The 27,427-nt window shown below is 62.6% G+C and overlaps 3 protein-coding genes across 13 annotated transcripts; 2 read left to right on the top strand and 1 right to left on the bottom strand.

Moving 5' to 3' along the window:
• Window positions 1-3,301: 3,301 nt before the first annotated feature.
• Znf787 (zinc finger protein 787) lies at window positions 3,302-12,753 on the bottom strand. Of its 10 annotated transcripts, none has more exons than XM_070000690.1 (4): window positions 12,573-12,753; window positions 11,200-11,802; window positions 5,135-5,221; window positions 3,302-4,562 (listed from the first exon to the last, which is right to left on the bottom strand). In XM_070000690.1, the coding sequence occupies exons 3-4, from the start codon at window positions 5,211-5,213 to the stop codon at window positions 3,496-3,498; spliced, it is 1,146 nt and encodes a 381-aa protein (XP_069856791.1). In that variant the 5' UTR covers window positions 5,214-5,221; window positions 11,200-11,802; window positions 12,573-12,753; the 3' UTR covers window positions 3,302-3,495. The 10 variants fall into 10 exon arrangements, with proteins under 10 accessions (XP_069856791.1, XP_069856792.1, XP_069856788.1 ...); XM_070000691.1 differs by lacking the exons at window positions 11,200-11,802; window positions 12,573-12,753 and adding exons at window positions 8,183-8,338; window positions 8,521-9,263; XM_070000687.1 differs by lacking the exons at window positions 11,200-11,802; window positions 12,573-12,753 and adding exons at window positions 5,871-6,015; window positions 6,348-7,185.
• Window positions 12,366-18,563, top strand: Znf444 (zinc finger protein 444). Of its 2 annotated transcripts, none has more exons than XM_070000700.1 (4): window positions 12,366-12,472; window positions 16,106-16,442; window positions 16,947-17,055; window positions 17,915-18,563. In XM_070000700.1, exons 2-4 carry the CDS (start codon window positions 16,131-16,133, stop codon window positions 18,481-18,483), a joined length of 990 nt encoding a protein of 329 aa, XP_069856801.1. In that variant the 5' UTR covers window positions 12,366-12,472; window positions 16,106-16,130; the 3' UTR covers window positions 18,484-18,563. The 2 variants fall into 2 exon arrangements, with proteins under 2 accessions (XP_069856801.1, XP_069856800.1); XM_070000699.1 differs by lacking the exon at window positions 12,366-12,472 and adding an exon at window positions 12,975-13,093.
• Window positions 18,564-22,630: 4,067 nt separating this feature from the next.
• On the top strand, window positions 22,631-27,110 carry Zscan5b (zinc finger and SCAN domain containing 5B). The gene is made up of 6 exons (XM_070000345.1): window positions 22,631-22,729; window positions 23,001-23,146; window positions 24,269-24,689; window positions 24,783-24,947; window positions 25,646-25,823; window positions 26,428-27,110. Exons 1-6 carry the CDS (start codon window positions 22,631-22,633, stop codon window positions 27,108-27,110), a joined length of 1,692 nt encoding a protein of 563 aa, XP_069856446.1.
• The last annotated feature ends 317 nt before the right edge of the window (window positions 27,111-27,427 follow it).

The raw sequence follows: 27,427 nt of genomic DNA on the forward strand, positions 1-27,427 counted from the left end.
CTGAGCATCTGAACAGCCCCGTGGTCCTCTTGGGGCGGGGGTTAACAGGAAAGGAAAAGCTGGCTTAGCTCCTCAAAAGTGACCCTAAATCAGATGACACTGCTCAGGTCTGAATGCAAAATGGCACCCTGGCTCCATGTCTTAACACAAAGCTGAACTTCTAAGTGGGATGGAGAGCTGATCTCTGGGTCTCCATGAACAGGCTGGAGTTCTGGGGCTGGGGCTTGCCATGGTGGGGGGAAGGGGGTACATATAGCTCAGGACTGGAGGCTCACATGGGCGAGGCCAGCTGCTTGGTGACCCCTTCCTCATGGGTGAAGGGCAAACTGAGCTCACTGATCAGCTCAGGCTGTTGGGTAGATTCTGGTTTCTGGGGCTTTGGAACCATTAGTCTTGGGGATGGGGTGTTAGATTTTCATACAATTTGTGGAGGAGGGGTGTCTGTCTTCTGTTTCTCTAACGGATAATTACTTTGCAAAAAAAAAAAAAAAGGGCTGTGGTGTCACTGCGGCGGTTTCAGCCCATGGTTGGCCCCACATTGGCAAGGAAGTTGGCATGACGGAATCACAGGACACAGCAAGCCCGCTCAGCCTCTGGTGAACAAAGATGGGGCAGAGCCTGCAGTGCCTGAAGGCCACACCCCCAACAGCCCAGCCTTCCACTAAGCACAACTCTTTTTCTTTTTTTTTTCTTTTTGCCAGTCGTGGGTCTTGAACTCAGGGCCTGGGTGCTGTACCTGAGCTTCTTTTGCTCAAGGCTAGCACTCTACCACTTGAACCACAGCACCACTTCTGGCTTTTTCTGTATATGTGGAGCTGAAGAATTGAAACCAGGTCCTCATGCGTGGTAAGCCAGCACTACCACTGAGCCACGTTCCCACCCGAGAGCTTGCAGGGAGGGGCAGTGTGAGGTCCTGACTGCAGCTCTTGGGTTTTTTTTGTTGTTGTTTTTTGTTGGTTGTGGGGCTTGAACTCTGCCTGGGCACTGTCACTCAGCTCTTCAGCTCAAGGCAAGCGCTCTATCACTTGGGCCACAGCACCAATTCTGTTTTTCTGGTGGTTCAATGGAGATAAGAGTCTCATGGACTTTCCTGCCTGGGCTGGCATGGAGCCACAATCCTCAGATCTCACTCAGCCTCCTGAGTAGCTGGGACTATAGGCCTGAGCTCCCAGTGCCCATCTGTCTTCCAATTCTGGAGTCCAGGTATGAGCTGGGCAAGTCCTCTGCCTCAGGAACTTACAAGGACCCAGGTGCCACTGAGGCCTGTGCCACTCCCAGGTCCCACAGGACCATTGCTTCCAAGGCTGCTGGGCTGAGGGATGGGTTCCATTCTTAGCTACACGTACTTTACCTCAGGTTTGGAACAGGTCCTCACCAGGCTGCGTTTGTCTAGAGCAGTCACAGGTGCCCCCTACTGGCGGGAAGCAGGCCTGGCCATGAGTGCCCAGGAAGGGGCACAGAGAGCTGGTAGGACCCATTCCACTGGGCCTGCATGGAGGCAGGACTGCATCTGTCTTGGATCCTCTAGGGGACTGAAGCATCTCCTAGTCGGACCTGAAGCCCAGCCCCTTGCCCTTCCCAGCAGCTGGTTCTGGAGGCAGGGCTGGTCCTGGAGGCAGTGGATTTGTGAATGTACCCCTCCATAACTGCCACACTGGGGACAGCAGGTGCAGGCCGGTGCTTCCAGGGAATACCAGAGGGCAATAATGACACTTGTGTATGCTGGACTCATAACAAATCCAGGGAGGATGGCGTGGTAACCTGCTTATTCTGGAGACAGGGCTGTGGCTGACGGTCAGGCCTGGCACTTGGGTCACCAGCAGGGGACAAGTGGCAGCACTGCTGATGCTTGAGGTAGGTGACAGGCGACTATGCTCACAGTAGGGGCTGAAAGCGCCCCCTCTTATGCACAGTTTTGTCCTGAGGGAGATCAGTGGTGCTGGTTTAGAGCTGAGACCTGCCCCCCCCAAACCTGGGGCTCAGGCTGTCCTGGCTTTCTGGAAGGATCTCAAGAATGTTGGCCAATCAGAGGCCTCGCTCTATCTTCATATGGCTGGGATTAGAGGAGACCCACCGAGTTCGTGCTACTAACCACCAAGGGCTAAGGGCTCTAGTACCCCATGCCCTTCCCAGCCTAGGTCCAGGAGATTGGGGGGGGGGGGCTGGCCTGGCCTGACCACATCCCTGAGGCAGGAAACCCCGCCGCAGCTGGTCCCGGCCGCGGCGCGCGGGGTGCTGGGGCCCACGTGCGAACTCCCCGTGGTCAGCGCCCTGTGAGGGGCGGCCAGGGATAGGCCAGGCCCAGGGCAGCGCCAGGGGCTGGGCCTGGCCAGGAAGCGCACGCACATCGCCAGGCTTCCCCTTGCCTTTCCTCGCAGCAGGTGCTGTGCTGTGCAAGGGGCCAAGGCGCAGCTGCCCCGCCCGCCCCGGGTCCCCACAGCTGGAACAGCAGCAGCACAAGACCTCGGTGAGGAGCTGCTCCCGACGCTCCTGGGGTGTGCACCGGAGTGAGCGCTCGTGCCACTGTTCCTGGGGTGGACACCAGGGGCCCGGTGCTCACCCCCGAGGTGCGGGAAGGGTCGGGGTGTCTGGTGTCCACCGTGCCGGGCCCACGGGCTGCGCGCCGAGGAGGATGCCCGTGCACGGGCTCTGCCCACCTGGCGGTGGGCCGGGCGGACCCCACAAGGTGCGTGCCAAGCGCGGAGGAACCTCAGGCCCAGGGCCGCCAAGGCAGGCTCCACGGCGGGCTTTGGACTTCTAACAGTCCTGACGGGCTCGGCAAGCCTGAGCCCCAGAGTCCGGGCCACCCCCGCCGTCCATGCTCCTGCAAGTCTGCAATGCGTGATAGAACCACATGGCAGCTTCTGCACCCAAGTCACGCAGCCCCTCAGCCTCTTGGGCTTCCCCGACAGCACTGACCCTGCCAGCTGGAGGGTCTGCTCTGCATCGGGGCACCCCCGAGTCCTCCCCACGCGGGTTGGTGGGGTGCACTGCCTGGGTGGTAGAAGAGTCGGGGCGCTGTTGGGCTCCCCTAGGGCCAAAACTTATCCCCGGCGGGGGGCCTGAGATCAGGCCCTGGGATGCGAGAACCCGGCATTGGGACTCACCCGGATGGTCGGCCTGGGGCAGGGCTGCCTACCTCCCCTTGCTGACTGGTGCTTGTCGGAGCTAGGGGTCTGCGCCCTACTCTGTATTTACACTCCGCTCTAGCTCGGGCTGGACTCGAACCTGCGAGGGCCAGGCTACTCCCTCCAGGCCCAGGCCGGAGCCCCGCCTTGGGGACAAACCACGCTGAGGTGGGGACGGTTGGACAGCGCGTTTATTGCCCGCCCCGCCCGGCCCCGCGGCCGCGCCCCTCACCCAGTCCAGAAGGGGCCACGCTGTCGCAGTCTCTGCTGCCGCGGTCGCCTGGTGCATTGCTGCGATGCGGTGGGGCGCGGCCCGGTCTCCGGTCCCGCCCAGCCCGAGGGGCCCCGCCCCCCCGGGCGCCCGCCCCTACCGGGCCTCGGTGGCACGGCACTGGGCGCAGCGGTGCTCCGCGTCCCGGGGCTCGCCGTCCGCGGCCTCGGCCACCCGGAGGAAGCCGCGCCCGCAGGCCCCGCAGATGGCGGGCGCGCCCACGGCATGCTCCCGCTTGTGGCGGCGCAGCGCGGCGCCCTGCGCGAAGGCCTCACCACACTCCACACAGATGTGCGCGGGCTCCTCGCCGGGCCCGGGCGCTGGCGCGTCCCCGTCTCCATGCTGTGCACGCTGGTGCGCCAGCAGCGCTGCGCCCTGCCCGAAGCCCTTCCCGCACTCCACGCACACATAGGGCTTGGGCGCCGGGGCGCGCCGCGGCCGGGACGCCGTGCCCCGCGGGCCCGTGCCCGCCGCGGCCCCCGCCACCACACCGTCACCCGGTGCGCCCACCACGAGGATGCCCTCGCCGTCGCCCACCGGGATGGCCAGCTCGCCGCCCGCCGCCGCCGCCTCGGGCGCCTGCGCACGCCTCACGCTGGCCGCCAGCACCCGTGCCGCCACGCCGGGCCCCGCCAGCTCCGGGTGCAGCCGCAGGTGCCGCGCCAGGCTCTTGGGCTGGCCGAAGCCGCGGCCGCAGCGAGGGCAGGCGAAGGGCTTGAGGCCGCTGTGCGAGCGCCGGTGCTTGGCCAGGCTCTTGCTCTGCGTGAAGCTGCGGCCACAGTCGGGGCAGGCGTAGGGCTTCTCGCCGGTGTGGATGCGCTGGTGCTGCATGAGGTTGGAGCTCCAGCTGAAGCGCTTGCCGCACTCGGCACAGGCGTAGGGCTTCTCGCCGGTGTGGATGCGGCGGTGCTGTACCAGGTGCGAGCTCTGCGAGAACGTCTTCCCGCAGTCGCCGCAGGCGTTGGGCCGCTCGCCTGTGTGCGTGCGCTGGTGCCGCGTCAGCTTTGACCAGTGGCTGAAGCTCTTGCCACACTCGTTGCAGATGTAGGGCGCGGGGGGCCTGGGCCGCGGTGGGGGCCCGGCGGGCGGTGCGGACGGGGACGGGGACAGCTTGGTTGGGGGCCAGCTCGGAGCGTCGTCATCATCCATGATGAGGATGTCCACTGGAGTCGAGAGCAGGTCATGGCCGGAGATCAGAGGGAGGCCGGAGGAGGGGGAGATTGGAGAGGTCAGAGAAGAGGTCAGATGGAAAACGAGAGGTCAGAGGTAGTGGCTCCACCAAGCACCACATACTGGCCAGGGCTGGTGGCTCGGCCTTCCCAGCACTGCATTCCGGGCCTGCGGGCTGGTCTTTCCTGGGTGGTCAGCTCACCTCTGCACCCCTTCCTGGCCTCAGTAACACGTCCAGGCAAGAGGCTGACCTCTGACTTCCACCCTAACCCTCGGGAAGGCGAGGTCTCCACAGGGCACCCGGCCCTCTACTGAGGTCACCTCCTGGCAGTGTGAATGGCTGTCCAGCGGGGAGCCCGGGCCCTAGAGCCAGAGCAGGTAGGGGGCAGGGAAGAGGAGTGCGGGCCCCACTGGGGTCCCAGAAAAGTTAGACAGAAAGCCCAGGGCACACTCACCCAGGACACACTCATGAGACCCTGAACGTGGAGGGGCAGGGCTGGCTGAGGGTGGGGCCAGGCTGGGGGCGGAGCCAGGCCGAGGCAGGGCAGCCAGCTGCGAGCCTCACCTGGGTTTTCATGGCTGGCCATCTGCTGGTCCTCCGAGTCCAGCGGCCCCGGAGACCAGGCCTCTTCCCGAAGCTCCATGCTGAGCCCTGTTAGAAAGGGAAAGCGGGGCTCACAGGATGTCGCACGGGACGAAGGTCCTTAAGGCCGGTGCTAGCCATGGACGCGGCGGCTACCACAGGGTGTCTGACGCCACTCCACGCCTCGGTTCCAACCCAGGAATCTGGGAGGCAACCAGGGGGCAGACAGTGGGCAAAAGGACCAGCTTGGGCCCAGGCTGAGAGGCTTGGTCCTCACATCCTGCATCTCTCTGTGCTTCTGAGTTGGGGAGCCAGGGGGGAGCACAGGTAAGTTCTAACCCAGGCACCATGGCACAGTGCATGCCACACAGCCCTGCTCAGACCCATGAGGCTTCGGAGGGAGCACAGGCTTTCCGCTGCCCTTCTGCACATTCCTGAATCTCCAGCTGGCATGGGCCTCTACTGGCAAGCCGGGGTGGCAGGAGGTGTGCAGCACACGACAGGCCCTAGCACAGGAGTCTGGTGTCATCTGCGGGGAGGGAGGCATGCCGGAGGTGACAGGCCCTAGCACAGGGGTCTGGTGTCATCTGCGAGGAGGCAAATCTTTATTGAGACTCCTGCGGCACTTCCAAGGCCTAAGCAGAGAGGCAGGTGGGGCCAGCCCCAGCCTGGGCACAAGTGCCCCTGGCTGCTAGGCTGCGACTAGAGCTGCACCTACCCAGGACAGGATACCAGGTGCCGGCAAGTTGTGTGGAGGAGCCACTATTGCGAAGGGCTTGGGAAGGCAGTTTCCGGTCACACCCCCAAGCACTCATTCAGCACCTCTTTGCAGAAAGAAGGGGGGGGGGAGCACTAGGCAGCCACTGGAGGAACCAGAGTGAGGCACTGAGCACCTTCCAGAAAGAGCCCTGGGGCCCAGCTCCGCCCAGCCCCTTGGTGTCCGCTGGGCCGCTGAAGATGCTTCCCGCTCCACCTCCACCCTCCCTGGAGCGGGGCCCCTGAGCGATCCAATTAGCACGGATCTGACAAGGCTATTAAGGCCCAGACAAATTATCATCATTGTTGTCATTAGCCACCCCCCCCCCCCAACCTCCTGGATGTCTGCCTGCCAATTATTCCCTTTCTTCCTCTGCCAATCTCATCCCCCCTCCTCACAGTGCTGCTTAGGGCTGCACAGTCCCTGCCTGACCCTCACCTCCACTCAGCACTCGGAGCTCACCGCCCACACGTCCACTTCCCACTGGTGTACTTCCCACTGGTCGTCCCGGCTTCCAGGTCCTAGGCCTTCTTCTCCCCAACTGCCCTGCACCCCTGCAGCACCGTTACAGCAGTCTCCCCTTTCTGCAGGAGCCAGGACACAACCCCCTTGATTTTCTCTCTCCCCTTCCACCAGCACATCCCAGCAACTGTCCCAGTCTGGGATCTACCTGATACCTCCCTCCCCTCCCCAACAGCTCAGCTTCACCATGTCCTTCAGCCTGATTAAGACCAGGTGAAGGGTCTGCTGGTTATTCCTCCAGTGGCCCTAAGCGTCCACCAAGTAGTGTACATCAGCCATCAGACACAAGCTGGGGGGTCCACTTCCCACACCCCAGCTCTACAAGAGGAGGGCCAGAGAGACAAAGCTGAGCACATGTGCACATATGCACATAACACGTACATACACATGCACAGATTAATGTGTACAAACACCCAGCCAGGAGGAAGGCCCAGGCCTGAGAAGTAAGCACATGATGCAGATCTGTATGTCAATGTTCCAGATACACAACATTGTCCAGGTGTGGGCACACCACACCAGCACACTGAGGACCCCGGGGTGGAAAGCTGCTGTGCCCCAAAGACCATGCACACTTGGACATCCAGAGGCTGCAACTCCACTGAGGAAGGGAGAGCCCCTGGGTTCTGGCCACTGCCACCCACCCGACACCTCCCCTGGGCTCCAGCCACTCTCCTTACCCAAGCACCACGCACCTGCCAAGAATGGGTCAAAGCCCAGCCTGTGGGCACAGGGCGCTGTAAGCATATAAGCTCCAGGCCTGATCCCCTAAGCTGGCAGGGGGGGCTAGGAGGCGGGGCAGTACATCTAGGCCCAGGAATGGACCAGCTGTGTGACCCAGGCGGGGAGGGTACACCACTCCTCGTCTCTCAACTCCGTGGAGTCTGCATCTGGACTCAGTGAGACTGCAAGAAGCCAGCAGACACCACGGAGGGCTCTCCTGGCACTCCACTGCTGCCCTGTTTATGACGAGGAAGCCAGGACAAAGACAAAGTGAGTGGCAGATGCCACCATGAAGCAGAGCCCAAACCGTAGGCCAGTCTGTCTAGAGCATGTGTAAAATCCACCCTTCCTGTGGACAGGGCTGAGTCCCCCCCCAGGGGGCACCACCCACAGCCTCCTGTGGTCCCCACACGTGCCACTGGGCATCCAGCAGACTGCCGTGGGGAGGCAGGGACTCCTACCCATGCAGGCTCTGCACAAGGGCGCTGCGGGAGCACCTTACCCCAGCTCAGAAGCTGACGAGCTGCTGGGTGCCCGGCGCGGCCACGACACCCAGGAGGTGGCCGACACAGACGTGACACCGCCACTCTGTCAGCCCAAGGAGAACCAGGAATCGCTGGAGGCCACCCAGCCCCGGTGGAGAATGAACACCCAGCCCACTGTGTGGGGCAGGGCTCTGCACTCCCACAGCAGGGTGTCCCTGCTCCCACCCACCTGGCTAGCCAGCATGCCCACATGTCATGACCATCTGTGGCATCGCCCCTGCCCTTCCTGCTGTACTGCTGTGGGTCCCTAGAGTTGAGGGGCCAGCAGCCCCGAATACAACAGACACACTGAGTCAGGGGCCAACACTCCTGGCTCAAGGGAATACACCAAGACACCCTCAGAACAGGCCTGTATACGCAGTGCCAACCCTGTCCAGAAAACAAGCCAGCCGGGGGCGGTGGGACTGGGGAGGGTCAGCTCTGGACTTGCCTGCCTGACCCCAGTCCCTGTCCAAGTGTCACTCCCATCTTCATAAAGCATCACACCTGGGAGATCGGAGGGCGGTCAGGACAGGCCCAGCACCAGCCATGCTCAGCACGCTTCACCAGGCTCGGGCTGTCCCAACTGGGGGCTCGATGCCTGGCACAGCACAGGGCAGCACCGGAGAGGTAGGAGAGATCTGGGGCCCCAAGCTGAGTATCCTAGAGGCACAGACAGTGGTCTTGGACTATGTGTCCCACCTGCCCCCCCCATAGCTCATGCATCTCCATGTACCCCACAACAGGCTTGGAATGTGCGGTGGCCACATGGCCCATCCCCCCACGCTCCATGACATACTGGCCTTCCTGGCCCATCTCCCCAGGCCCCTGCTGGTCTCCCTTACTGCCTCAGTGACTCCAGGAGGGGCCTGTATGAGGCATGCTGAGGTGTCTAGCACAGCTCACTGACGATTCTGGCTCCGGGGGACCACTCCCACCCAGGTGGGTTCGCACAACAGCAGCGCATCAGAACCCCTTGTGTGACTAGTACAGCCTTGTGACCACCGTCTCCACTTTTTGACCACCGTCTCCACTTTCAAGACTGAAGAGGCAACCGCCTGGGGAAAGGGAAGTGACATCCAAGGTCATGGACTGGATCACGGAGACCCACGCTGGGGACTAGCACAGGTGGCTCTGAAAGGAAAGCATCTGGAACCTCACACCCAGGTCGACTTAGTCACATTTCCCCTATCCCCCTCCGTGGAGGTGGAAACAAAACCACAGCAGAATTGGGGGGGGAGCTCTGGGGAGCATGGCAGGGCCCAGCGGCTGTGCCGTCTTCCAGGGCCAGCCCACAGCCGGGGTCAGCCAACAGCTGGAGTCAGTGGACACTCCCACCCAGGAATCTGCTGGAACCCACACTCGCCGGGAGCAGAGGCTGGATCTCTCCAGGCCTCAGCGTTGCCCACGGTGGAAGCAGGAAGCCACGAGGGAAGAGAAATGGAGCTGTCCCCTCTGACAGCCCTGACCCCTCACTGGGCCGGGGACGCCGGGACGCGGGGCCCGGTGCGGGCCTGCACGGAGGAAGGCCTGGGTCACACCCCGCCTCTCCCGCCTGTGGCCGAGGCTTAACCCGCACGTCCAGAACGATCACCTCCGCAACACGGACTCGCCTGGCCATAGGCGGGGCGGGGGCACGGACAGGGACCGGACTCGGCGCCGCCCGGGCAGCGGCAAGGCGGCGACCCCGGCCGGGCCCCGAGACCCACGCGGCGCTGACCTTGGCCGGGCGCTGCCCCCACGCGCTTCCGGGCGCCCGCGGGCGAATGAATGGGCCTCCCGCCGCCTCCGGAACCCCTAATCGCCCGCCGGATCAAAGGCCAGCGCGGCTCGCCCGGGGCAACAACGGGACGGGCGACTGTAAAGGGGAAGGAAGGGCCGGGGGAAGCCCGGGGTCCGGGCTGGCCGTCCTCGGGCCAGAGCTTCCGGCCTAGTAGGCAGAGCCCTCCCACCACCGGGCCTCAACTTCCCCCAGGAGTAGCTAGCACTTCCGGCCGCGGCTCACCGCTGGAGCCGACAGCGGCACTGACGAGCTGGCCGGGGACGGCCCCGGACTGCCCGGACCCCTGGCGCCGGCAGCGCTCGCGCGCCCCAAAGCCTACGCGCACTCGCAGCAGGGCCGCGACGCTCAGCGCAGGCGCGCTCCCGGCGGTCGCGCGCGCTCCCGCCTCCCACGGCGCGCACGCGCACTCCCGGCCGGCCGCGCGCTCGCTCACGCCCCCCCCACGGCGCGCACGCGCACTCGCCCGCCCAGCCGCGCTCGCCCTCCCGCCTCCCCACCCACCCCAGTCCAAAGCCCGGTGTCCCGACGCGCGTCCACCTCCGTGCCCCGCGCCCGCCCCCCGCGCCCGCGCCCACCTCCTCGGCTCCAGGCCCGCCGCGCCGCACTCCTCCTCCTCTCGCCTGCCTCGAGGACGGTGGCGGCGGCGGCGACTCAGACCCTGGGGTCAGGGGGACGGGCGCCCAGGCCGGAAGTGACCTTCCAGGCCGCTTCCGCCCGCGCCGCAATTCCCCCCAATGTCCCCCCCACCCCCACCCTCCGGCCCGGCCGCTCTAGGCAGCGAGCGGAGACCCCCACCGTCCCCCGCTCGGTGGTGCCCTCAGGGCGCCACTTCCGGGCGCGTCTAGGACGCGGGTCCTCCGCCCCGCTCTATGGCGCCCACGGCCCCGCGGCCCGTTAGGCGCAGGCTTCCGGGTGCCGGGGCCCCGCCCGGCCTGCCGCGCCTGCGCGCCGCGCCTCCCCCGCCCCCTCCCCCGCGCCGGCCCCGCGCCCTCTGCACGGTACCGGGGCTCGGCGCGCGCGTTGGGTTTGGGGATGAAGCCTGGCACTCCGCTCTTGCAGCCGCAGCTCCCCGTGCGGCTCTGGGGTGGTTGGTTGAAGTCTAGCACTCCCGGCCCCTGCAGCCCGGGCTGCCTTCCGATCGCCGGTCCCCGGGTCAGCCTCCCGAACGGCCGGGACGGCAGGCCTGCTCCGCACTTCGCTCCATCACCTAGTCCCACCTGAGCCTGGGATTATAGTTATAGCCGCTCGGCTCGTGGGAAGTCGAGCGCTAATCCCTCCTCCGCCCCCACGGTCGCCGGTGTGGGTGAGCTGTGTGGAGGCACGCCCAGACCCGACCGACCGAAAACTCCAGGTCCGAGGGAGCGACCTGGCTTAGGAGTCGTACTTTCCTGGGTCGGCCTGGAGGCCAAGACGGGAGCTGCCAACCTAACATCTTCCCAGGGGGCACAAAATAAAGAGACGTCTGTGTCCTAGCTTTAGAGATGTTGTAAACTTTCCAATACAAGGTAGGAGGATGTCAGCACTGGGGCTCAAGGCCCAGGGCCTGTGCCTGGAAGGTCCGGGATCCGCCAGCCCCTCTGTCCGGCGGCTGCTCCGGACTCGGCCAGGTCAGGCCTAGGAAAGTCCACATGGCCCCGCGCCCGTACTATCCCAGGCCCTCAGCCAGAGAGGCCAGGCCAGGCCCCGGCCCCAGGGCTGACTGGCTCCCGGACACTCGTCCTGGCCTGCAGCTTCCTTTTACCTCCTAGTAGCTTGAAGATCTTAGAACTTCAAGGGCCAGGCCTGAGGATTCCAAGGCCCTGGAATCCAGTCACCAACCAGGAAGCCCAAAGTTAGAGCTCAGGCCACTGAGGCCTAAATGCAGCCGGAGCAGGTTCAAGGTAAAAAGCCAAGGGGAAGTGATACTGTGTTGGCTTGAGTGTACAAAGCAAACCCAAGAGCTAACTCTAGACACCAGGTATGGCTTGATTCAGGGCTGCAAACAATCTCTCGCTAGTTTTTGACTATGCTTACTCCAATTCTTTTGTTTGTTTGTTTTTTGGTCGGTTGTGGGTCTTGAACTCTGGGCCTGGGCGCTATCCCTCAGCTCTTCAGCTCAAAGCTAGGGCTGTACCACTTGAGCCACAGCGCCACTTCCAGTTTTCTGGTGGTTCACTGGAGACGAGAGTGCCATGGTCTTTCCTGTCGGGGCTGGCTTTGAACCGTGATCCTCAGCATCAGTAGTAGTTAGGATTGCAGGCGTGAACCACCGATGCCCAGCCTGCTTACTCCAATTCCGTCTTCACTCTAGGGGAGTCTGATGGTGGCAAGATAGTTTCCAGCACTTCACAACCTATATATTCACCTAAGTGAAAAAAAAGGGGGGGAGGAAGCCCATCATTAAGCAATTACTTTATTAATTTAATTGTCCAGTCTCAAGCCTGGCCACCCCACGCCTGAGTCCCGCTATGCGGGGAGGGAGGGAGCTCCTCCACTTGTCCAATTAGCAAAACCTGAGCATTAGGGCGCCCCGGGCTGCGACCCGGGAAGAACCAAACCCCTTCTCTGCCCTTGAGGATCTCCGGCTTCAAAGCACCACACAAACAGAAAACGCTAATTATTATTTTGAGTAATAATTATAGCATTGCTACAAAAGGCTCGAGCTTCCCAGAGGGTGCGAGCGACATTTACAGCCAAGGAAATCCTCACCCGTGGCGGGGGGGGGGGGGGGGGGGGAGCGGGAGAGCCGCTTTTTCCTGCCCCCCTCAGAGGCCGGGCGGGAGCAGGAGAGGGAGGGTTGAAAGAGCTGCTCTCCGTGGCCGGGCGCGTGCCGTAGGTGCCCTGAGAAGAGTCGCAGCTAGTACAGCGTGGGGGGGGGGAGGGGCGTGGCGGGTCTCCCGCGCTCCCCGGGGTCCGTGGACGGGGGGGGGCTGGTGGGTCCCCCCCTTCCCGCACTCTCGGCGTGGACCAGGCTTTGGCAGGCCGTCTGGGAAGGCTCCCTGGAGGAGACATATGATCACTGGGGACTCTGCCAGGTGAAGAGGTGGAGACGGCATTCTGGGCCGTCCTCTCTCCCGAAGTTCACAAGAGGGGAGACTGAGGCAGGGAGCACTGGGCACCGGTTCAGGCTCATACAGGCGGGGTCAAACCGGGGTCCCCAAGCCAGCTCTCTCGACCACCGCTCTGCGCCCCAGTTCGGATCGGCCTGGGCAGGGAGCGCGGTCTCCTTTTCCTCCGGCCATCATCTACCCGACTCCGGGCAGTGCGGGCATCCTCGGTCTCCACGACAACCCCGCCTTCGCTTTCTCCCCTGGTGCTTCTGCACATGCTCAGAAGCCCGGCGCTGTTTGCGCCAGCGAAGGCCAATGGGGAGTGCGCCGCGCTTGATGAACCTTGGGAAATGTAGTTCTGGAGCTGGTGCTACAGGCCAGGGCCAATGAGAGACTGCGTTTGCCGAAATCCTTCCTGGGAAATGTAGTTCCAAGAGAGACTCAACAGAGGAGAATTGCTGGGTAGAACGGCAGGTCAAGGAGGGAGGATGGGGGAGGGAACGGGTGAGTTTGGCGCAAAGCCTGCCGGGGCATGGAGTCCCGGTGAGCTTTGTGCGCATGTGCGGGAAGCTGAGGGGCTTGGGGGGCCTCGCCCTGGAGAGTGAGGTAAGCCGGCGGGAGAGGAGGGGGTCGGGGGCGGCAGCCGGGGGTGAGGTGCGGAGGAAGACAGCTGGGGGGTGGGAGACACCGAGGGCCTCGGGGCTCGCGGGCCGGGGGGAGAAAGCCTGAGACCCCGGGAAGGCGTGGGAACGGGGGGGGGCGGGCCCTGGAGGTGCGGGAGCGGGTGGGGAGGGGGCGAGCGAGGGGGGAAAGGGGGCGCTGTGGGGGAGGGGGCGCGGGGCCCCGAGGCGCTGCGGGGGAAAGCGAGGCAGGAGAGCCGGGCTCAGGGCCAGGCCGGGGCCTGGGGCCGGCAATGGCCTCCGGAAGGCTCAGGGGAAAGGCAGCCACCGCTGGGGAGAGGTGGAGGTTGAGGATTTCCCCCTCAGCTCGTGAGAGCGGGAGCCGGACACACAGACGGATGGCCAGCCAGCCACCGCTCGACACGTTCACCGACCGCTTGCCACCTTCTCCTCCCGTGCTAACGCCGGCCCCAGGGTGGCCTGTCCTGCACCTCCGCGACGTTGTGACGGCAGCAAACGCCTACTTGAGCTGGGCGCCGGGCAGGAGGCAGAGGCAGGCCCGTGACAGCCCCGGGCCCGGCCCTCCAGTAAACATCTGCCTAGCGCCCGAGCGGTCTGTCTGGTGTACCTGGCCCTAGCTGCAGATGTGTGCTGTGGTCACGCTGACACCACAGGGTGTGCAGGCAGGCACTGCCGTGCTGGGTGGCTCCTCCAGCCCCCGCCCTTCACTCAGAGTGGAAGCAGATCTTCACTGGGCACTGGGCGGCAGGAGAGAGAGGCTGTCAGCCATCCTGTGCTGCAGGTGCACACAATAAGCCCCGGACACGGCACGTGTCAGCTATAATGCCAGTAAGCAGCAGAGCCACGATACCAACCCAGGCTGCCCTGGCACTGGGCTTGGCTCCCAGCTCCACACTCGAGTGTGCATGTTTCCCTCTGCAGCAGCTGCAGGTCTCCCACCCAGGACTGGGGGGGGGGGGGGGAGAGGCTGGCTGCCCTGCAGTTGCTTGGAGCACTCTTTAGACACGGACTGATGGACGTGGTGCCGTTGCTTGCTATGTGCCTGGGATGCGTCCTGGCTGGGCCTACCTGAAGGACTTCAGAGTGACAGTTTCTCTCCCAGCAAAAGGGGGCACTGACACCAACCTCACGTAATGTCCCAGGGAGCACCAAAATCCTGAGCTTCCCCTCGTGGAGGTCTGTTAGCCTCGTGGAAGAAGGTAGCACACAAGTATGGCTGGTCCCCAGTCCTGGAGAGATGCTAAAAGAAGACACAGTAAGAACAGTGTGCCAGGCATCCTAGCTACTTGAGAGGCCGAGATCTGAGAATTATATTTCCAAGCCCAGCCTGGACAGGGAAGTGAGACTCTTATCTCCAATTAACAATCCAAAGCAGAAGTGGAGCTGTGGCTCAGGTTGATAGAGCACTAGCCTTTAGTGAAGAAGCAGTGTAGTGCCCAGGCCCCAAGTTCAAGTCTAAGACTGACACACACATAAATGATAAAGGAAGGACACATAGCTGCTGAGTTAGGGTGGACAGCCTGGGAGCCCCTGACAGCTCAGGAGACCACCGAGCAAGGGGCGGGGGGCGGGAGGGGAGGCAGGTATTGCAGGTGGAAGTGGCAGGTGCAAAGGCCCTGAGTAGGAGCTAATCCTCCATCTGAGAATAAAAAGGGAGACTGACTGCAATATGTGGTAGTAAGAGATGGAGGTAAGCAGGCCAGTGCCAGTGTGTGCCATTTCATGGCTGGCAGTAAGCTAACTCTTCACTTTATGGATTGTGCCTGAGGACAGAGGTGCAGAGGGCATTGCCCTGGTACAGAGTGCCCAAACCAGTTTCTTTGCTTTGACCTAACAAGAGCAGAGTCTCGCCTGGTAGCGTTACCATAACAGCAGTCTGACCTTGCAGAATCCCTGGTAGGAGGGCATCTGAGGGCCTCTGCTCCGAGCTGGGAGCAGCACCTACCATACCACCATCACCATGTCTCCAGTCCTCCCCCACCCCCCATAAGCTTCCACAGGCAATGCCAGCCGTGGTGATGTACCTCCCCCTTGCCAGTTCCCACAGGTGACCAGGACACACTGGCACTCTGGCCACACTGGGGGTGAAACTCTGATGCCACAGCAGAGGTGGCTAGGCAGGCATGGTGTCGCCATGTCTCCATTTTGGGACCAGTGCCCCCAAGGGAGCAGGCTAGCTCCGTCTCCTCCACAGCAGGAAACCCAAGGCCACCTCTGCCATGGGGGAAGGAGGGGGTTGCACCCTGGCCTCGGCTCCTCACCTCCAGCTCTGGAGGCTGGAAGTGTGAGGTCAGGGTACCATCGAGGCCAGGGCTGACATCTGGGCCTCCTCATCCTCTCCTGGCAGGGAGAAACCTCTCCTCCAGTTGCAGTGAGGCTAGGCATTCACTGTGAGTTTGAGGGGCATGGTGCTGGCTGTGGCAGCTGCAGCAGCTGCTCTGGGGTGCAGGCAGATGGCACATGATAAATGCTTGTCATTTCCCAGGTCCTGTGTACCTGTTTTTGTTTTGTTCTTTTTGTCTGAAGGGTGGGGGGCAGTTGTGGGGCTTGAAATCAGAGCCTGGGCGCTGTCTCTGATCTCATTTGCTCAAGGGTGGTGCTCTACCATTTGAGCCATAGCGCCACTTCTGGTTTTCTGGTGGTTATTTGGAGTTAAGAGTTTCATGGACTTTCTTTTCACGTGCTGGCTTCGAACCACGATCTTCAGATCTAAGACTCCTTAGCTAGGATTGCAGGTGTGAGCCACTAATGCTTGGCTAAAACTTCCAAGTATTTTGTTTTTGACAGCACTGAGACTTGAACTTGGGTCCTTAAGTTTGGTGGACAAGTACTGTACTGCTTGAGCTATGTCCCATGGCCTTTTTGAGTTTTCTTGATGGCCAGGGCCAGTGGCATGCCAGGTTCCCAGCTGAGACGTGGGCAACTTGAAGCTGTGCCCCGCTGGCTCTAGGCCTCACCTCCCCGCTCCCTCCTGCAGGCACCACAGACAACCCTGAGGCCCCATGGAGGCCCTGGTGCCACAGCCGGTGAAGCAGGAGGGCCCCGCTACCGAGGCCCTGACGCCAGACTCGCCCTGGCACCGCTTCCGCCACTTCCACCTGGGCGATGCGCCCGGCCTGCGCGAGGCCCTGGGGCTGCTCCGCGCCCTGTGCCGCGAGTGGCTGCGCCCTGAGGTGCACACAAAGGAGCAGATGCTGGAGTTGCTGGTGCTTGAGCAGTTCCTGAGCGCGCTGCCGGCCGACACCCAGGCCTGGGTGTGCAGCCGGCAGCCCCAGAGCGGCGAGGAGGCTGTGGCCCTGCTGGAGGAGCTCTGGGTAAGCCGTGGGCCATGAGGGTGTGGGGGACGCCCTGCCCGCCTTGTGGTGCCCAGGGTGTTACGGGGCTTAGCTAGGTAGAGTTGGTAACACCCTGGCCAGGCAAGGTAGAAATCTGTACGCAAACCCAACCTGACTTGGGAAACTCGTTGGCACTGGACACCGCCTTCCTTCTGTGGCTGCCTCAGACAGAACCTGCAAAGCCCCAAATATCAACTCTGGCTGAGCAGAGTGAGATGGCGGCCAGGGTGTGAAGGACAGGTCAGCCGGGAGCCGGCCAAGCTGCCTCTTGCACTGAGCCAACACCTATGGCTCCCAACTGGCTCCCTGGGAACATCAGGACTGGCCGGGGGTGTGGCCTCCCTGCAGGGTGGCTTGAGCTCCCCCCCAAGAGACAGCCTGCTTCCTGAGCACAGCATGCCCTGCTTGCTGGCCGCATGGGAGGGGAAAGAACTAGGGCCCAAGGCTGCGGTTTCTTCATCTGAACCCTACTTCTCACTGCAGGGCCCAGCCACCTCCCCAGACCAGCCGTCCGCAGTGAAGATCCCCCGTGAGCTGGCAGAAGGCTCCGGGGCCAGTGCTGCGAAGGAGGATAGTGGGGTGATAACCCAAGGTGAGCAGCTGGTCCTCCTCCTGCCCCATCCTTGGGCTGATCCCCGGCATCCAGGCCGTGGCAGGGCCCAGCCTGCTGTGTGCCTGTCCTCGGTCAGCGAGCCACTCAGATGCCCTGCCTTGGAGGCCAGCACAGGTCAGGTGGGAGCACTATCTATTGAAGTGTGGCAGGTGCCACTTCTAGCCGATCAAACCCCCACAGCCACCCTTGCGGATGTGGTCCTTGGAGATAGGGACGCTGCCTGTAACTCAGGCTGGCCTCGAACCTGGGGTCCTCCTGCCCGAGTGCCCTCGGTGCTGGAATCACAGACATGCACTACCATGCCCGGAAATATGTGGCATAAACCTGAAGTTGTTGCTGCAGATCCTGCAGCACGGGACTCCCCCAGGCCAGGGCCGGGCCCAGCAGCCTCCGTCTGCCCTGTTTGGGGGTCTGGCCGTCAGTCTTCTACAAGGCGGGATCCCCCACACCCAGAGCCTCCCAGGCCAGCTGAAGAGGAGCCTCGGGCTTCCGACCTAGGCTCTGGCCCAGGGAGTGCGGGCCGGCTTGGGTGCTGAGTGCGCAGGGAGATGGCCGCGCAGAGAGGAGGGCTGGGGGCCTGGCCTTCGGGTCAGGCAGGAGGAGGGCTCGGGTCCAGCTCAGCCGACCCCCAGTCCCAGGCCACCCCTCCTCCCACCTCGCGCACCATTCTCCCCGCGTAGGCCTGGTAATGGCCACGTGGCCGCCTGCTGCCCCGGGCGCATGCGCGGACACGTCCCCATATCACCCCCGCACACAGTGCATCAGTATGCACGGGCCCTGCCCGCCCTCCTCGTGACCCCGTGACCATGGTAACCCCGTGTCTCTATCTCTCTCGCAGGCCCTGCGGCTGAGCCCCCGGGTCCCGGTGAGACCCGCGCCGTGCGCCCCTACAAGCAGGAGCCAGGCAGCCCCCAGCCAGCCCCGCTGGCGCCTGGCCTGCCCGCCTTCCTGGCCCCGGGCGGCGTGGCATGCCCTGAGTGTGGGAAGGCGCCCCTGAAGCCCGCGCACCTGCTGCGCCACCGGCAGAGTCACTCAGCCGAGAAGCCGCACGCGTGCCCGGAGTGCGGCAAGGCCTTCCGGCGCAAGGAGCACCTGCGGCGCCACCGCGGCACGCACCCCGGCGGGCCGGGGCCCGCGCTGCGTCCGCTGCCCGCGCGCGAGAAGCCGCACGCCTGCTGCGAGTGCGGGAAGACCTTCTACTGGCGGGAGCACCTGGTGCGGCACCGCAAGACGCACTCTGGCGCGCGGCCCTTTGCCTGCTGGGAGTGCGGGAAGGGCTTCGGGCGCCGCGAGCACGTGCTGCGCCACCAGCGCATTCATGGGCGCGCGGCTGCCCGCGCGCAGGGGGCGGCGGTGGCGCCAGGCCCCGAGGGCGGCGGCGCCTTCCCGCCCTGGCCCCTGGGCTAGTCCGGCGCGCCCGGCCCGGCCCGGCCCCCAGGCTCCCCGGCTCCCCGGCACCGACCGTAATAAAGTGGCTACCACCACAAGCACACGGCCGTGGTCATGGTTGTCCTGAGCCCCGCTCGGAGGCTGCCGGCCCGCGCCCCGCGCCCCGCACTCACCCGCGGCCACCGGGAGGCAGCAGCATCCGTGGTTCCGGCCAGCTCTGCTAGGCCACGCCTGGCCCCAGGAGGGGAGGGCGGTGTGGGCCTGCGTCTGGGGTCCTGGACCGGCCTTCCCCGCACAGGCAGGCGCCATACCACAGCAAGTCCTGAGGCTATAGGACTGTGCGCCACTGCCTGTGCGCATGCGTGCATATGGGCGTGGGCCTGTAGGTTCACAGGCCTGTAAAAGGCGTGACTGCATCTGTGCATTGCGCATGCGTGCATAGGGAGCATGTGACTACGTAGGCATAAGCGTGCATTCCGGCTTGTGCCTACAGGTGCGCCTGCCTGCTAAGGGGGCGTGTGACTACATGGGCACTTCCCGTGCATATAGGCTTGTAACCGTGCATATAGGCATGTGTGCTGTGCGCCTGCGTGCATAGGGGGCGTGAGACTATATGGGCGCTTGCGTACATATGGGCATGTGATTGCATGTGCGCATGTGCACACGTGGGAGCGTGATTGCGCATGCGTGTATGTGGCGTGTGCCTGTGCATGCATATTATAGGGGCATGTGCCTGCAGGCACATGCGTGTATAGGGGCATGTGACGACATGAGGGCATACATGCATATGGGCGTGATGGAGTGTGCATATGTGTGCATATGGGCGTGGGACTGCGGTGCATTTGTGTACAGGCCTGTGTGAATGTGCACATGCGTGTATATGGGTGCAGAAGGCCACGTGGTAGGCACCTGCCCACCGGATACTCACAGAGGCGTGGGTGGGGCCGGGGTTCCCTGGAGAATGAAGGGGACCCGATGAGCACCTTGAGTCCCCTCTAATAGCCTGGGCGCTTCCTCAGTGACCCCACAGTCACCGGCCCTGGGGTCACAGCTGCAGCCGTATCACAGGCCTGCACTCGGGTCACCCAGGTGCCATTCTGGGGTCACACTGCCATCCTGGCCACTCAGCTGAGTTTCTCTCTCCTCTTTCTCTCTCTCTCTCTCTCTCTCTCTCTCTCTCTCTCTCTCTCTCTCTCTCTCTCTCTCTCATTTGTAAGCCTTGAGCCCAGAGCCTGGCACTGCCCCTCAGCTCTTCAGCTCAACACAGTCACTCTACTCCCTGAGCCACAGCGCCACCTCACTGGTGGTTTGTTGGAGATAAGAGTCTCACAGACTTGGGGCTGGGAAGGTGGCTCAGTGTTAGAGCACTTGCCTTGCATGCATGAGGTTCAAGTCCTCCATACCACATAAGCAAAAAGAAAAAGCTGGAAGTGGCACTGTGGCTCAAGTGGTAGAGTGCTAGCCTTGAGCTGAAGAGCTGAGGGACAGCGGGCAGGCCCAGAGTTCAGGCCCCATGACCGGACCCCCCAAAAAAAGCATCTCACAGACTTTCTTCCTGGGCTGGCTTTGAACTTGGACCACAGATCTCAGCCTCCTGAGTAGGTTTATAGGATGAGCCACCAGTGCCTGTCTTTGCATTTCTCTTCTGAGGAACACCGACCCAAGTTTCCTCTGGGAATCCCACACAGTGGCCACTCTGAGAAGGAGGGGTTAGCTGATCAAGGTGTGACCCCATCCTCAGCTACAAAGCCCTGGCCAGACAATGGCTCACATCCCAGCCACCGGAAAGGTGGAGGCAAGAAGCTGTCTCCAGCAGCAAGCATGTCCCTGGGTGCCATCTGTGTCCTGGCTACTGGGCAGGAGGTGTAGGGGACCATGCCTGGGGGACAGCCACAGCAGAACAAAACCCCTCAAGCTGCCACCGAGCTGAGGGCACCACCCAAATCATGGGACACCAGGCTGCCAGCAGGCCTGAGTTCAAGTCCCAGGAGCACAGCAGGTGGCCCTGCTGTTGGGGCCTCCTCCACATAGGGTTATGGAGCCTCCTCTGAGGCTCATGCAGGGTGTGGGGTACCCCCAGATTTGAAGATGGTTTTGAAGGACCTCACATTCTCCATCTCTGGTGATAGGCTCCACAGTGCCCAGCCTGTGGCCTTGGAGAGAAGGGGCTGGGGAGGGAGAGATGGGGCCCTGGGAAGAGAGAGATGGGGGGCATACCCAGGGCCAGGAGCTGGCAGAAGGACAACAGGTCAGCTGTAGGCCTTTTCTAGCATGGTGTCTCATGCCTGTGGTCCCAGCTGCTCAGGAGGCTGAGATCTGAGGATCACAGTTCAAAGCCAGCCCCAGCAGGAAAGTCTGTGAGACTCTTCATCTCCAAGGATCTAGCAAAAGGCCAGAAGTGGGTGGTGGAGCATCAACCTCAAATGAAAAAGCCCAAGGACAGCAGCCGGACCTTGAGTTCAAGCCCCCAGGACTGGCACAGAACCAGTCAGAAAAGCCTTGTTGCTACTCAGCTGCCCAGCCTGGGGCCCTTGGCCAGATGAGAGATCTCTCTGTGCCTTTTTCTATGAAACTGACGGGTGCTGGCGTTCGCCCCCGGGAGCCTGGAGGAAGTTTCAGCATGCACCAGCAGCTGGGCTCAACCCCAGGCCCCAAGGCCATCGCTCACCCTACCTTTAAATCCTTTCTCCTCTATGTGGGGCACACATCCTCACCCCCAGTTCTCCTGTACAGCCCCAGAGCTTGGCTGGCCAATTTGCACGAGTGGCTCCTCATCCTCACGAGGGCCCCACACCTCCGTCAGCTGCACGGAAGACAGAGTCTGGCTTGTCAGTTCTCAAAGGCGTCCAGCCGCTTACCCACTAGAGTCAGGTTCCCATGGTAGCATCTGTGGTGAAGGTCAGGGGTTACATGCTAGCCTCCTCCAGACTCAATGCTTGCTCCCTGATGGAGAAACAGTGCCCCTGCAGCACCCTGCATGTCCCCCTCCCCTCTCCCCCCTGTGGTGGTGGGGGGGGCTGAGAATTCTCATTCTTGCCATGCTGGATTTGAACTCAGGGCCAGGCAGAACAGATATTTAGATCAGGTCTTGCTTCCTTCCTGGGCTCTGCCCGAGCCTCCCTCCATCCTACACGAATGCTTCCCTCCATGAAGCTGAGGGGTCTTGCGGACTCGTGGCTTTGTGGGGTGGTTCAGGGGGAAGATGCACCCGAGATTCCTAGAAGCCAGGCCCTGGTGGCTCATGCCAATAGTCCCAACTACTCAGGAGGCTGAGGTCTGAGGATAGCAGTTTGAAGCCAGCCTGAGAAGGAAAGTCTGTGAGACGCTTACCTTCAGTGAACCACCAAAAAAGCTGGAAGTGGTGCTGTGGCTCAAGTGGTAGAGCCAGCTTTGAGAGAAAAAGCTCAGGGACAGTGCCCAGGCCCTGAGTTCAAGCCCCAAGACTGGCACACACCTACATGCACACCATATATGTACACACACACACACACAAAGTCAAAGGGCCAAGAAGCTCAGATACAAATGGCATAAGCTTGCTGGGCACCAGTGGCTCACGCCTGTAATCCTAGCTACTCAGGAGGCTGAGATCTGAGGATCACAGTTCAAAGCCAGCCTGGGCAGGAAAGTCCATAAGACTCTCTCATCTCCAATAAACCACTCAGAAAACTGCAAGTTGTGAGTGCTGTGGCTCAAGTGTTAGAGTGCTAGCCTTGAGCTGAAGAGCTCAGGGACAGCACCCAGGCCCAGAGTTCAAGCCCCATGACTGACACAGACAGACGGAGATAGAAGATAGACCAAGACGGACAGACACAGATAGGCAGACAGACAGACATGGGCCCTGTGTCTGGAAGGTCGGCCGGTGCCGCTTGAGGCCTGGCAGGGTGGGTGGGCCGGAAGTGGGCCTGGGCGGAGGGTATTAAAGGAGGGTGTGGCAGGGCAGGCAGCAGAGCTGAGGTGGAGGTCGGAGGGCCAGGGTCCTGGTGGAGGCTGTAGATTGAGGCGAGGGTCTAGGCCCAGGGTCAAGGCTGGTGTTTGAGGCGGAGGCTGAGATCAAGGCTGGGTCCAGGTGGGGGCCGTGGATCGAGACCAGAGCGGCGAAGGCCTGACAGGTAGGTCCCAATCTCCAGGTTGGGGCTCTGGCCAGGGGGATGGGGGAGGGGTTCCCATGGAGCTGGGCCAGGGACATGGCCGGGACCTGAGTTCGAGCCCTGTGCCTGCACTGAGCCCTGTGCCTGCACTGAGCCCTCTGCCTGCACTGAGCCCTGTGCGCCGTCTGCCGTTCTAGAAGGTTCCAAGCTGGCGCTCGGGGGACCAGAACCAGCGCCGGGTGTGTGTGTGTGGGGGGGGTTCACCGGGTCTGGTGTCTGAGGGACGGGGTTGGGTTTGCCACATTGACCTGGCGACGCCTGTGCTTGTCAGCACAAGGGATAAGTCATTATCATCCCCATCATCACTATCATCATCATCATCATTATTATGATTCCCCCACCCCCACCCTGCGCCTAGTTCCTAAACCTCTCTGGCCGGGATTACAGGCGGGTGTTGCCTGGTCCCACCGTGATGGGATTACCAGAACACTGCCCCGGGAAGAAGAGGAGGAGGAATTGGAGGAGGCGGAGGCAGAGGAGGCAGAGGAGGCAGAGGAGGAAGAGGAGGAGGAGGAGGGCGAGGAGGGCGTTGTGTCACACGGCCTTGGGCGGGATCCACTGGTGGAACCATGGCCTGGGCCTGGCTCTTGTGGGGGAAGGGAGGGCTCTTGTGTGGGACTGGCTCCCGTAGGGGGCCTTAGCTCTCTGTGGTCCCCACCTGTGTCCCCCACCCGGAGCTCTAGCCCCAGGCGTTGCCCTTCACAGGTCCGGGGAACCCTGGTGACCCCAGCCCTCCATGTTTTCTGTGTGACAGGGGGTCATGAGTCACGGCGCAGGGCAGCGTCCCCTCTCAGGCCCAGCACTCCCTGCCACCCACTGTGCCCCTGCCCCCAAACACAACCCCCCGAGGGCATGCCCACCCACCCCACATAACCGGCCCTCACTTCACCCTTTTCCTTTTTCTTTTGGTTGGTTGTGGGGCTTGAACTCTGGGCCTGGGCGCTGCCCCTCAGCTCTTCAGCTCAAGGCTAGCACTCTACCACTTGAGCCACAGTGCCACTTCCGGCCTTTTCTGCTTATGTGGTGCTGAGGAATCGAATCCAGGGTCTCATGCATGCAAGGCAAACATTCTACCACTGAGCCACCTTCCCAGCCCTTCCCTTTTCTTTTCTACCAGTTCTCTAGATCAGAGAGAGAGAGAGAGTGAGTGAATGTGTGTGTGTGTGTGTGTGTGTGTGTGTGTGTGTGTGTGTGTGTGTGTGTGTGTGTGTGTGTGTGTGTGCATATGCTTACCAGTCCTGGGGCTTGAACTTGGGGCCTGGGCACTGTCCTGGAGCTTCTGCGCTCAGGGCTGGTGCTGTGCCACATGAGTCACAGCTCCACCCCTGGTGTGGTGGTGGTGGGGTGGTGGTGGTGGTGGTAGTGGTTGATTGGGCACAGAGTCTCTGGGATTTGTCTGCCCCAGGTTGGCTTTGAACCTGGATCCTCAGCTCTCTGCCTCCTGAGTAGCTGGGATTGTCTTTCTCTTGGATGGAGTTGAGCATCCGGTCCAGGGTGGGTACCTCCTGCCCCCAAGGAGCCGCCCTGGGGGCCCTGGGTCTCACTGGGGGGGGGGAGGGGGACGCGAGGCCCTGCCCGGCCTGCAAGGCCAGGGAACAGCTCGGTGCTGACTCCACTCTGCCCTGTCCTGAGCGGTGTTGTCTTGGTCTTTGCAGGCTGGAGCTGGAGCTCGGGGCCACAAGCATGCCTGGTGAGGCGCAGCGTGAGGAGGGGCGGATGGTGCTCCCTCCCGGTGATGCGGACGGCCCTGCGGGGCCCAGCGAGGCCCAGCACGACAGCCCCTGCCCCCCAGAGCCGCATGACCCAGACACCGAGAGATGGCACCTGTCGTTCCGGCTGTTCAGCGCCCCCGTGGGTGCCCACCCTGTGCAGGTGCTGTGGCAGCTGTGGGAGCTGTGCCACCTCTGGCTGCGCCCCGACCTGTACAGCAAGGAGGAAATGCTGGACCGGCTGGTGATCGAGCAGTTCCTCCTCTCCGTGCCCGAGCACCTGCAGGTGCTGGTGAAGGAGAGCGGCGTGCGCCGCTGCCGAGACCTGGAGAAGCTACTGAGGCACAGCTGGGAGCCCACCAAGTGGGTAAGTCGCAGGCCTGGTGGGAGGAGGGCAACCGAGAACCTCCGGATGGATTCCCCAAAGCGTCGGGGCTGACGGCTTTGCGTGGATCCACAGGTGGTTGTGGATGTGGAGGGGCAGCAGTGCCTGGAGCCCGTGTCCCAGCTGCAGGAGGGCAGAGCTGAGGTGGAGGACCAGGAGGATGAGGCCGATGAGGCCAAGGAGGAGGACGGTGCCATCGACCTGACGGCCAAGCCCCGGCCGCCCCGCAACCAGGAGCCGGTGAGCTGCCCAGAAGCTGGAGGGAGGGGGTTGATCTGGGGTGGGACCGGGCCACAGGTACCCCACATAGAGGCCGAGTCCTCCAGCACAGGCTCAGGACAGAGCGACTTAAATCCCGAAGGAGCTTCATTCACTCCACCCTAGAAGCCCGTAAGCGCGCTTTGCCATGGGTGGTGGCGGTGGCAGGTTTGGTTTTGTGTGTGCGCTGGTGTCGGGACTTGAACTCAGGGCCTGGGCTCTGTCCCTTGGTCTTCTCTGTTCAAGGCTGTCACTTCACTGCTTGAGGCACTCACTTGCTGGCTTTTTTTTTTTTTTTTTGGATGGCTGATTGGAGATTAGAGTCTCCCAGACTTTCCTGCTCAGGCTGGATTTGAACTGTGATTCCCCAGAGCTCAGCCAGGAGCCACTGTTCCCGCTGGCAGTTGGGGTTCCGGGTGTCAGGCGGGCTGGTGCAGGGGGCGCTGCCCTGCCTGGCTCCCGGGGTGTCAGCGAACCCCCGCACACCCATGCCTCGTCCTCTAGTCAGAACTGGAGAGTCGTGGGGAGACCAAGTCCTAGCCTCCAGGAGGTGGAGCTGAGTGGAAAGGCCTGTGCAGCACAGCTGGGCACAGGGCTGGGAAGCGAAGTGAGGGCTTGGGTTTGGGAGTCACCTCGTGGGCCCCCCCCCCACATTGTAACCCAAGCATCAGCTTTTGCAGGAGGACAGCATCCCAGCGGAGGTCATGGCGGGGAGCAGCGGGGGCCAGCAGCACCCACAGAGCAAGAACGTGGACAAGGCGGAGGCCATGAACATAGCCATGGAGGAGGATGACGCGGGGGGAGACTGGACCGGGGCGCCGGGCCCATCCCCTCAGCCTCTGTCTCTGCAGGGCCCTGGTGAGTCTTAGCCCCGGGAGGCAGATCCCCATTTCTCAGCATGTCATCCCAACTTCCTGCATGGTCCTGCACACTCTTCCTCGGGCCTAATCCCAACACCTTTTACTTCATTGTATTTTATTGTATTTTATTTTTGGTTTTGTCCTGGGGCTTGAACTCATGGTCTGGGCACTGTCCCTCAGCTCTTCAGCTCAAGGCGAGCGCTCTACCACTTGAGCCACAGCACCACTTCCGGCTTTTTCTGCGAATGTGATGTTGAGGAATCGAACCCAGGACCTCATGCATGCGATGCAAGCACTCTACCACTAAGCCACCTTCCCAGCCCCCATTTTATTTTTTTTCTTGTCCTCACCTGGGACCTGAACTCAGCTGGGGCTCTCCCTTAGCTTTAAAGGCTCCCAAGTGCTCTACCTCTTGAGCCACAGTGCCACTACTGGCTTTTGGCTGGTTCATCAGAGACAAGAGTCTTCTGGATGGGGCTAGCTCTGAACTGTGATCTTCGGATCTCAGCCTCCTTGGTGGCTACGATTACAGGCGTGAGCAGTGGCACCCGGCTGTTGAAATGCTCTTGGTTTACACGTGGCCCCACACCTTCTTCTGGCAGATGCAGGAGAGGGGGAGCCGAGGAGCCCCCACGAAGAGGCCGGCACCCCTGCAGCCGCCAGCCACCAGAGAGATTTGGCTGAGGCCGGGAGATCCGAGAGGAGGCCCAGCCACTCACCGGGGTCCCCGGAAGAGTCCCCAAGCCCGGGGGGGCCAGGGGGCCGGCCTGAGGCCCCTGGAGGCCGGCAGCACCAGTGCAGGGAGTGCGGGAAGTGCTTCCAGTACAAGTCGCAGTTCGTGATCCACCAGCGCACGCATTCGGGGGAGCGGCCGTTCCTCTGCCACACGTGTGGCAAGGGCTTCATGCAGCCCTCGGACCTGCGTGTGCACCTGCGCATCCACACCGGCGAGAAGCCCTACCAGTGCCGCATCTGCCTCAAGCGCTTCACTCACGAGTCCACGCTGCTGGGCCACCGGCGTGTGCACACCCGCGAGACGCCCTTCCGCTGCGCAGACTGCGGTGCGGCCTTCAGCCACCGTGGCAACCTCAACGTCCACATGCGCATCCACACCGGAGAGAAGCCCTATGCCTGCCGCCACTGTGCGCTTCGCTTCCGCCAGCTTGGCACCTGCCGGCGCCACGAGCGGCGTCATGGGAAGGGGGCGGCCGCCCCGGCCCCCAACCCACCTCAGGCCCCCTTGCGGGGGGATGCGGGGAGCCGGGGGCCTGGTGCTGCACAGTGACCAGCCTGCCGGGGCGAGCCCTGGGCTGGCATGGGTGGAGCAAGGACTCAGGACTCCCCCTCTCAGTGCTGGTACTACAGGCAGGTGCCACCACACCCGGCCTGCATCTTCTCCTCTCTTAGTTCCTTTGCTCACACTGCCGTTCTGCTGGTGAGCCTGGGTTCCTGGAATGCAAGATTCTGTGGGGAGCTGGGCACCCGTGGCTCACGCCAGCCATCCCAGCTACTCAAGGAGGCTGGGATCTGAGGATCGCAGTTTGAAGCCAGCCCAGATACTCTCCAGCTCCAATGAGCTACCACCAAAGCTGGAGTTGGAAC

This window comes from Dipodomys merriami, unplaced genomic scaffold (genome assembly GCF_024711535.1).
Source record: "Dipodomys merriami isolate MVZ:Mamm:240054 unplaced genomic scaffold, mDipMer1.0.p SCAF_57, whole genome shotgun sequence".
Classification (NCBI taxonomy): Eukaryota; Metazoa; Chordata; class Mammalia; order Rodentia; family Heteromyidae; genus Dipodomys; species Dipodomys merriami.